Here is a 10,445-nt window from a genome sequence, read left to right on the forward strand (position 1 = left end):
CCCCCCCCCCAATATTTACTGGTGCCTTGGGAGACCCCTTTATGAGCTGTGGTGTTCATGACTGAAACCTGCCTTGGAAAACAACTTCCCAATAGCTTTTTCTAAAAGCAAGCTTGCCAAGGGTCTATGGCAAAACTGTGTGTAGGACCCAGATCAGGACTTGGTCCTACAGTGTGAACTACACCATCTCTTTCTGCCATTACACCTTATTTTCTTGAAACAGATGGCCAAGTCTGTTTTTGCAATTATATTGAAGCTCAAATGGTGTTTGGAAACAAGCTAGCAGCAAAGAATGTAGCTCTTGCTCTGTTTGCTCCCTTTTTATTTATATTCTTCTCTCCTTTGCTAGCCCCAAGCTGCCACCTCCTGAAGGTGTGAAGTCTAATCCATCCAAACGGCATCGGGACCGTCTTAACCAGGAACTGAACAAACTGACCAGTTTGCTGCCCTTCCCTGAGGATGTTCAGGCAAGGCTGGATAAACTCTCCATCCTTCGTCTCATTGTGGGGTACCTGAAGTTGAAAAGCTATTTTGTGGGTGAGTGTCAGACTGGATATTTCACATAGGCTGCTCTGTTGAAACTGGAAGGCCTTCCTGGCCCTATGGTGTTTGGAGGAGTTCATGTATTGTTCTCTTGTCTTCCTCTGTGCTGCTTAGCATCACATTTCTGAATGAAACTTGTACCAGAGTGAGATGCCACTGAGGATTATAAAAGGAGCTATAAGGAAGGACAGACCATTGCCCTGAAATCAGAATTGCTTCTGGGAGCAGGGGGGAGAGCTCTGCTGTGGGACTCCCCAAGAAACAGTTATTTGGTCTCGCTCTCCTGAGAAACCCCCCTGAAGCCAGCCCCGGCATGGCTTCACAAGGGTCAAGCCTCTGGCTTTGAGACTTACGTAGTCTTCTTTGCCCTTTCAAAGGTTATACCACATTCATGGTACAATTCTGCAACCCTTGTCTTGGAAAGCTGCTTGTATGCTGAATTCTCAGCCATAATACTGGGTAGGCGCTCTTGAGATCCCACCGTTACTACCATCTGTCATGCTTATGAAACTATTTACAGTGATAATTTACATCAACATATGCTCAAAATGAGCCCCCTAAACGTTTCCCGCCAGAACCCAGCTCACCTTGCCTCTTCCTTGTCTCTTTCCTCACTTCTTTCCCTTCTTTAAAAATTGAACTGAGCTGGATCACTGCAACCAGTAAACCAGGGAAGTTCAAGTCCCCACTTTTCATGCATTGGTAATCACAATGAGGTTAAGTGGACTGAGTTCTAGCTTGCAGTTCTTGTGGGGAAAATTTGGGTGGAGGGGGAGCACTGTGAGCATATGTTGATGTAAATAGTTTAATAAGCAGGACACTTAGGTGCCATTTTCACTGGAGGGGGAAATGGCAGTCAGATGGTGGTAGCAGGGAGAGGCATGCTCCTGTTGCATTCCCTGTACTCTTGATGGGGGTGTGCACATAGAATGATGTTTTGTCCTCGCATCTAACTTGACAAAGCACAAGCAAACCAATGTGTAGTAAAGTAAAGCAATGTGCAGTAAAGCATCTAGTCCTGTTTATGTATCTGAGATGATAATGATGTCAAAACTTAGGAAGAGCAAGGGTGATTTAGTCATGGTCCTTCTCTAACTTAAACTCCTTAATATGTTGTAAAAATATTCCTTTTATATTTAAACTTTGGCTTAGATCTGCTCCTCATTGATATTGCAGTTCAAGCACTGACTGTCATGGGAGCAGGCCAATGGGAGCAGTGCTGAGTGATCCTGAAAAGCCTTCCTCTATGTGCATACGTTATTGTGATATATGGTATGTTGTAAAGTTTGCTTAGGACTTGTCTTCCTTAAGTGTAAGGTTCTGTAGTTCTAAATGGTGGTCAGGTAGAAGGATGTTTTATAGTATGGTAACTGCGTGTGTGAGTGGCCTACTTAAAAACAAATTGTCATTTTTCACTAGGACTTTGGGAGAGCTGTGTTGGAATCCATTTTGATTTGAAAACCAGCAGAATGACTTGTGATCCTTTATTCATATCCTGGCTAGGAATAGCTGATAATTTCCTGTCAAAGTAGTTTTTTTTAATGGAAAATTGAATTCCAGCTAAGTGAGAGTTTTCAAGGGAAACAGACATTTTCCATGATAACATGGTTATTTCACTGGAAAATTAAAACCATCTGATTATTTCACCCAGAAAGAAAATAAATTCCATTTCTGTTTTATTGATGAAAAGTTAAAATTTTGTGCAGGAAGAGAAATCCCAAACCAGTTCTGGACAAGATCATTACAGCTAGTTTGGTCTATGTTGAATTACCATGTTGTTATAAAGGGCCCAATTGAAAACAAATTACATCCTGTTTCCATGTCACATAAGTCTGTAGACTGTCACAAAGAGAATGGAAAAATAGACTGAGGTTATAGTGCAGTGTTTTGTAACCTTGGAACTGTTTCTCTTTTGTGGGATCACTCTGTATCCTTTACTGAATTGGTCTTAGAAAAAAACGTACAATTTCTTTCTTTGGTTTAATTTTCTAGGCCCTTGGACTAGACCAGGAAAGAAGGAACAGACATTTTTATATCTACATTTTATGAACAACTATGTAAACCACTCCCCTGATATGAGAGGTACACTACAAGAATTTAGATGTAGCAAGATGATTTTCTAACCGGGAAAGTTTTAGTAAGCATGATCTGTAAATCTTTAATATTTCCATTGTCTAAATCAGTAGAAGATCTCTCCATTTAAACTACCAAAGGTAGGAACCAATTCTCTTGCCCACTTATCACTTCTTTTGCAATAGAGAATTTGTCTGAGTTACTGTACAGACAGTTTTGTGCTTTGTAGTTATATGTTTGGCTGTGGAGAGATGCTGGAATTTCTGCTCCTCAGAGTAGAATTGCTGTGTTCTCTACAGAAAGATTGTTTCATGTTCCCAAAACAGGGTTGCATCACATAGTTATGATACACATTGATATCATGCCCTTGCACATTCACGTGGTCATATTTCACCATCAGGTCTGAAATTATTTTAAGAAGGACCCTTTAACTGGCTGTGGCTCATCTGTGATGTGAGAATGTCAGGACTGTCTCTTGCAGGTTTATGATGGATGCTGCATTCTCAGAACCAGCTGGAACTGATAGAGTATGTTTGGAGGAATCATGGACTTGGAGGTGGGAGAGCTTCACTTTAGTCCCATTTCTGCTACCACTGACTAACTACGTGCTTAATGCCTACTAAATAGAATTGCATCCACTTTTGTTTGATGTGCTCCCAGACTTTCTTTCACTTTTAGTGAAGTTGTACATAGTTGATACTTCTGCAGTTCAGGCCTTAGGCAGAATTGGATGGTGTTTGTTTGTTTTTGGTGAATAGTAAATTCACTTAAACATGTTTTGAGAGGAGTCACAAGTTTTGGCATTTTTGGTGGGGGGAAGGAGGGAAGATGGACATTTTATTTCAAGTGGAACAAAACATTTCAGGCCTTCCTGGAATAGATTTGTATAATTTGTTTCTTTTTCTGGAAAAAAAAAAAAAAGAAACATTTTTATACTGGTTTGACCCAAATCTTTTTCCCCTAATATGGCTGTGGAGAGTAAAACTCTTGCCAATGGCAATGTTCAACAAATTGAAAGGAATAAGATGCTGATGGAATATGAATGCATATGCAGCAGTGCGAAAGGTTTGTTTTTACCAACCTAAGAAGGGATTTTTAATATTGTTGTGATCTGTGGTCTCCCTCTCTAGTTAGTGACTGTCTTAGGGGAAGAGAGAGTATAGTACTAGAAAGAGTATAGTACTCCTGTTTCTAGTCAAGTATAGCTAGTGACTGATTAGCCAGCCTTGTCATGACACACACAGCAATGCAGAAGCAAAGGACACTCAGTCTGGAGTTCTGCTCTGTTGAAACAGCAGTCCTAATGGGGAGAGGCGGAAGGGAATCCAGCAAACCTTTCTTCTCTCTGATACAGGAAACAAGAGGAAGAAGCTGGGTGTTAGGTGTGTTTAGACTCTCCTTTTAAAACCCCAGATAGCATGTACCCTCAAGTTTGTATGTGCAAGATCAACTGTAATGAGCTTTGAAGAGCTCTGTCCCTCATAAGTATGAGCTGAGCTGTGAAGCTCTCTAGGGTACCAGGGACAGATTGCCAAATCCATATCTAGGGTCAGACTGACTGTTTTCTAAATCCTGACATTCCCTGTTAATCTTCCCAAGAACCAGATATTTTTCTAAACCCTAATCAGGTAGCAAACAAGCATGATTCTGATCAGATAAACTTCTAAATGGAACTATCACCTGCTCATCTGAGGCCAGGGACAGAAGTTATACATACACCGGTTTAAGTGATTGGAAACTGGCCTAAACCTGTAACAGAACAGAAGCTCAGTGCACATAAACCGCTTTCAAAATGACCAAAATCAGGTTAAGATAAGCCTGGTTGGATGTAGTATCAGACTTAACTGATTTAGGTCAAACTGGGTTATGGAACTTCTGTCCCAGATCCCTTCCTTGTTCAAGTTAACTCAGTCCCCCAGCATCCCAGGATGCTTTGCAGCCCTGGACTATGCTGTCTGCTCCAGTAGAGCAGGGACTGCTTTGCCCCTCTGCTCCTTAGTCTGCTTCCTGTCTGTGTCCATCCGCCCATAGGAATGGGGGAACAGACCCCCAGACCCTATACAGCAGGTGGCGGGGAGGGAAAGCCTCTATGGTAGTCCTCTCCCCTCCCCTTTCCCAGCTGCTGATTGCTTCAGTGGCTGCCACAGAAAGGAAGGAGAAGTAGTCCTCTGAGCTGGGTGCCTGCCCCTGCCTTTAGGGGGGCCCCTGCAGCCCAAGGGAGCCAAGGGAATTCTTTCCCTCCCAAACCTTGCCCTAGCCCCTGCCAGTTTCAGGCCGCTTTGGGGAGCAGAGGGAAATTCTCCTGTTTGTCCGCAGCTGGTTTTGCCTTAGCTGCTGTGAGTCTGAGGCAAAACTAATGCAGGGGATCAGGGGAATTTCCCTCCATTCCTTGAGCTATCCCTGAGACTCTCAGCAGCTAAGGCAAGGGATTGTGGAGGGAAAGAATCCCCTTCAGCTCCCTGGGGCTGCCCCAGGCTGGGGAACCCTGGGCTGGGGTGGAGGGGAAGCCCCACAAGGCAGGGGCTCCCCAGTGCCCCCATGCTGGGCTGCATGGGCAGGCACCCGGCCAGGGAGGACTTCTTCTCCCTGTCTCCTGTAGCAGCTACTGAAGCAACCAGCATGTGGGAAGGGAGGGGTGGGGTGAGGTGAGGGGGATTCTCCTCAGCTCCCTAGGGCTGCCAGGGCTTGGGAATGCAGGCTGGGGGAAACCAATGGGGGAGGCTCCCCCAATGTGGGCCAGCCCCCAGACACAGGGCTCCTGAACCCCCTGTGGGGGGACAGCATGGGGCTGGGGACACTTGGCTGGGCTGGCAATAGCCAACAGGCTGGGAGACGTGCTCTGGTGCCATTCCCCCCCACCCCCCCAGCCTGAGTCAGTGAAGACTTCCCCCTGCTTTTCCCAATTAAAAATCAAACATCAGTTCAGTTGGTTATCTGTTCAACCTATGCAGCTTAGAGGAAGCGGCGTATTTTGAATTGATTCAACCTCAGGCTTTTTGACTGTTTGTACTTAGCCCAGGAGGCAGGCACTAAACCTAATCTGCATAATGCTATATAGCCTTTAGATAATTACATAGCAACAGGCTGTTGATCTGGCAAACATGCTCTTTGTCATGCACTGAAAATGTGCTTTCTAGGCCAGTCTTTCACAAGAAAGCTCGTTCTGTAAAAACTTTTGAAACGCTGTCTGGCGCTGCATTCCCAATGCATGTTAGGCTCATTCCAGCAGTGTTCCTTTATTATACAGGTTAAGTTAAACTGAGCTTCTGAGATGGTTGCGGTATTGGTTATGTTAAGTCCTTTTTCTCTCCCGTTTTGCTTTGTGGTGTTTTCAGATGGCACATGCAATATTCTGTATCAGAGAGTTAAGATACAGAGGCATGATGTAAAATGTCAAAGGTGCATTGAAGTCAGTAACTAGCTTCAGAGAGGCTAAGGCAGTTTATTCTACTTGAGGATTTGCCCCAAAGACTCTTGTTTTAAAGAAATGGAGCAAGGGGGATGTGTTCTTTTCTCCTTTTTGCCCTCCATGTACAGTGCTAAGCACACTGGAAGTCCCAGTCCAGGACTGGGGTGCTTCTAGCATTCCTATGCTGCTTACAGATGTGACAAAAAACAAACAAGCAGTGCTTTACTTTCAGCTTGAGCGCACACGTGCCCAGAAGAGGCATCACATTAGTTTAACTCGGCTCGCCCAACAGCTGTATAGATTGCACATTTTAGCAGGACTTTTTGGCACTTTTATCTAATAGCTGATTGAATCCACTTTAGATAAAAACGCCGAAAAGCTCAGCTGAAGTGCCCAATCTGTACAGACGCTAGGGAGCCGGGTCAAACTAACGTGTTCCCTCTTCTGGTAACATGCTGTTTTATCTTTGTTTTTTTCATGTCTGTCAGTGCCCCTAGGTGCTACCTTTAATATAGATAATAAATAAACATAATTAAAATAACAGATTAATGTATAATTTAAGGTTTAAAGGGACCATTACAACCTGACCTCCTGCATCAGTCCAGTGACTCCAATTCAGTGACCATCTTGCTGCCTCAAAAAGCTGTTTGACATTTTTGGAATGTAGAGTTTTGATAGTGTCGAGTCTTGACATTTTAAAATCCAGAAGAGAAAAAGTGGGGACCGTTTTGCGTAATTTTAATGTTTTGACCAACTAGAGAGCTTGCCAATGTATTTCAAGTATTTGCATTAAAAAAAATTAAACTTCTCACAGTTTCTGCCCCTCCTCCCATCGCATCAGCATTCTTGTCCAGCTGATCCATTCTAATGCTATTTCCCAACCCTGAGATTCATACCATACCACAAAAGCATCTCATTGCTTGTAAATACATGTCTTATTCCTGCTTTGAGCTGTTGCTTACCCCTGACTTAGAAGTTCATCTTCTGCTCCTCACCTTGCTTATCCATCTCTTCATTTGGGGGCTCTTAGTTTTCATTTGCATTACCCTTTCTCAACCTTCCCATTTAGAAACTTACTACAGTTGCTTTTCATTTACAGTTCATTGGATTTATCTAAGAACCACCTGGTTCACAGTCTTGCCCTTTGAGCTGTCCTCTGCTACAGGCACCCTGGGTGCATCTGCATGTGAATATTAATACAACACAATAAACTCTGGCATAGTTTGGGCTGGAGTTTATTGCTTTCAGGCACAGCATTTACACATGCGCCCAAGACCACAGCACATTAAGTCAGGGTGGCACAGCCCTAGCTGGCAGGGGACTTGTGGGGGGGTCAGTCTGCCAGCATTTTGTGCCCCAGTCAGTGTCTACACACCTGTTGTGGTGGAATAAATAACTCTGCTGTAGGATAGTACTTGTATCTGGCAGTATTAACCTATGGTGGAGTTAATACTCTGGCCTAATAACACTGCTTATGTAGATTGGTGATGCTTTACTGTGGAGCTAATTGGGCAACTCCACAGAAGCGTCTCATGTGGATACACACCCCTTGTTCCTGTTTACATGGATTGTAGTTCCATGTTTCTCTTCAGCCCCATCTACGCTTCAGGGACCGGTTTTGGGGGAGAACCTTATTAGAAATATAGAGTGTCCTATCCTGACAAACTTAAGATGCAGGATGGGCTTTTGATGTAGATAAAATTAAATCACCTTGGGTTATCTACTAAATTCCAAGCTAGCAGCCTGGTTTAAGAGTGTAATTAAAGCACTCTTTGGTGCCAGCTTCAGTTCAAAGCTTGAACTGGTTTGATGCTTTTGGGGAATGTTATAAAAAAGGCTGTGTTACTAACTGGTCTTTTGATTTAGTGGGCAAATTAAAAAAACAAAAACGTTTTAGGACTTAAAATGTCAGTTGTAGACCTTGGGAGAGGAGGTAGCATTTTAGCCCCGTGAGTAGGGGTACTCTACTGATATATGAGAGACCACTGACTGATTCAGGTTAGGACCTTGAGGTTGGGTCTTTCAGGAGAGCGACCATAGAGTAGAAGGCTATCAGCTCCTCCTCCTTGATTTTGCAAATGGCATCTAAGTCTCATTGTGAATTTAGCACTCAAAATCGAACAGGTTTAGAATTTTTTTTTTTAAATCTTTCCAAGTTGTTTTTCTGCCTTGCTTCAGCTAATACTATTCACTAAATTTAACTGAAATTCTTAAATGGTTTTGACTGCTCCTAAACTTAATTTTTTAGGTGAATAAATGCTCCTCCAAAAAAATTTTGCTGAGCTCCAGTTATCATCAAGGCCACTAATATGATCAACGTTATGGTATAAGCATGACCACCTAATTTAAATTGCTCAAATGTCAATGCTATACTCCAAGCTAAGAGTTATTTGTGGTGTAATGCTGCCATTTTCTTGATGATCCATTGGCAAGAGCTAACTACAAATGATTTCCACTTTCCAAGAGGAAAGGACACATGTATGAGGGGTTTTTTTTTGTTTATTTTAAGAGCAGCAGAAATGAAATATGCCAAATGGCACATCTTTCTAGCTGAACAGGCGTTGGGAGGTGCAACCATGATTAAAACTGTGAATTAAAGAGCACAAGAGATTGAATTCTGGACTGGGCTTGTTGTTGGCACGTTGTTCCAAGTAGCTGGAGCCTTTCTTGGAGATTCTCAGAATAACTTTTGACCCTTTTTTTTTGGCTGGGCAGGGCAATGATTGCATTTTCTGAAAGGAAAGGAGAAAAGAACATGAAAATATTTCTGTTGTTGATTCCTTTTTCTTGTAAAACATTTGCAAAGCCTTTCCCCATCCTTTTGTAAAAATACATTGGTGGTTTCTTTGCTCCCTGACAGATTCTGTAAAGGCGGATTCCTTTCACAGAGAAAACCACCTGTCTGGAGCCTCTGACCTCTTTCCTTTGTGGCAAAACCCAGCCTCTGCTCACGTGTCTTTTTTCAGTAGGAACCCTGATAAGCATCCACCTGATGCCTGCTTTGTGTTCCTTGGATAAAGCTGACTTCCCCCTTTGCCCTCTTGCCTTCAACTCAGTTCTCCAGCTGATCCTAACATCACATCATATATCCCTGAAACTTTTAGTTCTTCAGCCTCATAGGAAAGGGTCATTGGTGCAGTATGGTTCTTCTGCCAGAAAAGAAAGGTTCACATGGTGAGGGTTCAGGTTTTGCACTTTTCATGAATCATCCCAATCCAAACCTCCCCTCACCAAAAGAACCCAAACAAACCTCACAGCCTGTTGATAATATTTCCATGTGCTTCTGTCAGTGCCCAGTTTTAAGGTCCTTTCAGCATACACACAATAAGACTGCTGGGGAGCCTTGCTGCTGCATAAAAGTCCTTAGAGAGATGAAAGGAAGTAGAGGGGGACTGCTTCTGTGAGTTTGAGAGGGTAACATGACTAGAAATTAATCCAGGAGGCCCTTTGCAGTTAGAAATATTTTTTCTGGTGGCATTGTGTGCATGCTGTTATTTGAGAAGTTATTGCTTTTCTGGATAACTTAGTTGTCTAGCTGGGAGTTAAATTGGCTCTGTAAGGTATAGTGCATAGGACCACAGTGTATGACTAGAATCTGTATGAAGGCAGAGTAGATATGTACCTTCATAGACTAACTAAATAATATAAATCCCAAGCTGACTTCATCAGATGCTGTTAGTATGTAGAATCTATGTGAGTCGGTCATAAATCAGGAAATGAAAAAATCAAAAAGTAGCAACTGTGATCTGAAAGAAAGGAGTTGTGTGAGACAAAGAGGCATGCTGTATGCAGGGTGTGAATTAAGGGGAAGCTCGGGGGGTGGGAGGGGGTGGGAGCGGTGAGCCCCCCCATAAGAGATGAGAGCCCCTCTAAGATTTGAAAATCATAACCTGGGGGGGAGGGGGGTGTCCAATTGGATTGCTTCTTCACTTAGGTAGACTTGTTAATCAATGAACCAATTTAATTTTTTTTTTTTTTTGCAGAACCCCCCAAGAGTCAAAGTGTAATTCAAAGCCTGGCTGTACATTACACTTAGGATGTGTTAACTGCATTTACAACATGAGCATCTGCATGTTCAAGCAGTAAAACGTGCTAAGTGTGATTGTATCATAGCAAAGACAGGACTTTTCATGGGAGGAGTATCTCCAGATTATATAAAGTAACACATGTTCATCTACTCATTGGATTGCTCCATGGAGATATGAACACAGTTTGCCAACTGTCATTCCCAGCCCTGGCACCACACCAGAGTCTTAAACTGGCCCTGGTGTCTCCCTCTGCCAGCAGCAGAAACTTGACTTGATGCACAGGTCCAGCAGCAGGAGTGGCATTCCCTCTTGGGCTCAACTCCTCATGCCTCCCTTTGCCTGCAGCCAACAGAGACCTGGCTCAACCTGGTGTGCCAGGGGTAGGCATTCCT

At 43.3% G+C, this 10,445-nt stretch overlaps 1 protein-coding gene across 3 annotated transcripts in view; it reads left to right on the forward strand.

Annotated features, from left to right (window-relative positions):
* Positions 1 to 10,445, forward strand: part of LOC102381221 (aryl hydrocarbon receptor-like) — a 129,581-nt gene that overhangs the window by 7,015 nt on the left and 112,121 nt on the right. For 2 of the 3 annotated variants that reach the window (XM_025199361.1, XM_025199360.1), the window contains exons 2-3: positions 350 to 537; positions 2,536 to 2,625. In XM_025199361.1, coding sequence (XP_025055146.1) covers positions 350 to 537; positions 2,536 to 2,625 — 278 coding nt within the window. The remainder of the gene's footprint in view (positions 1 to 349; positions 538 to 2,535; positions 2,626 to 10,445) is intronic. The other variant, XM_006019954.3, reaches the window with a different exon arrangement.

This window comes from Alligator sinensis, unplaced genomic scaffold (assembly GCF_000455745.1).
Source record: "Alligator sinensis unplaced genomic scaffold, ASM45574v1 scaffold233_2, whole genome shotgun sequence".
In the NCBI taxonomy this organism is placed as follows: domain Eukaryota; kingdom Metazoa; phylum Chordata; order Crocodylia; family Alligatoridae; genus Alligator; species Alligator sinensis.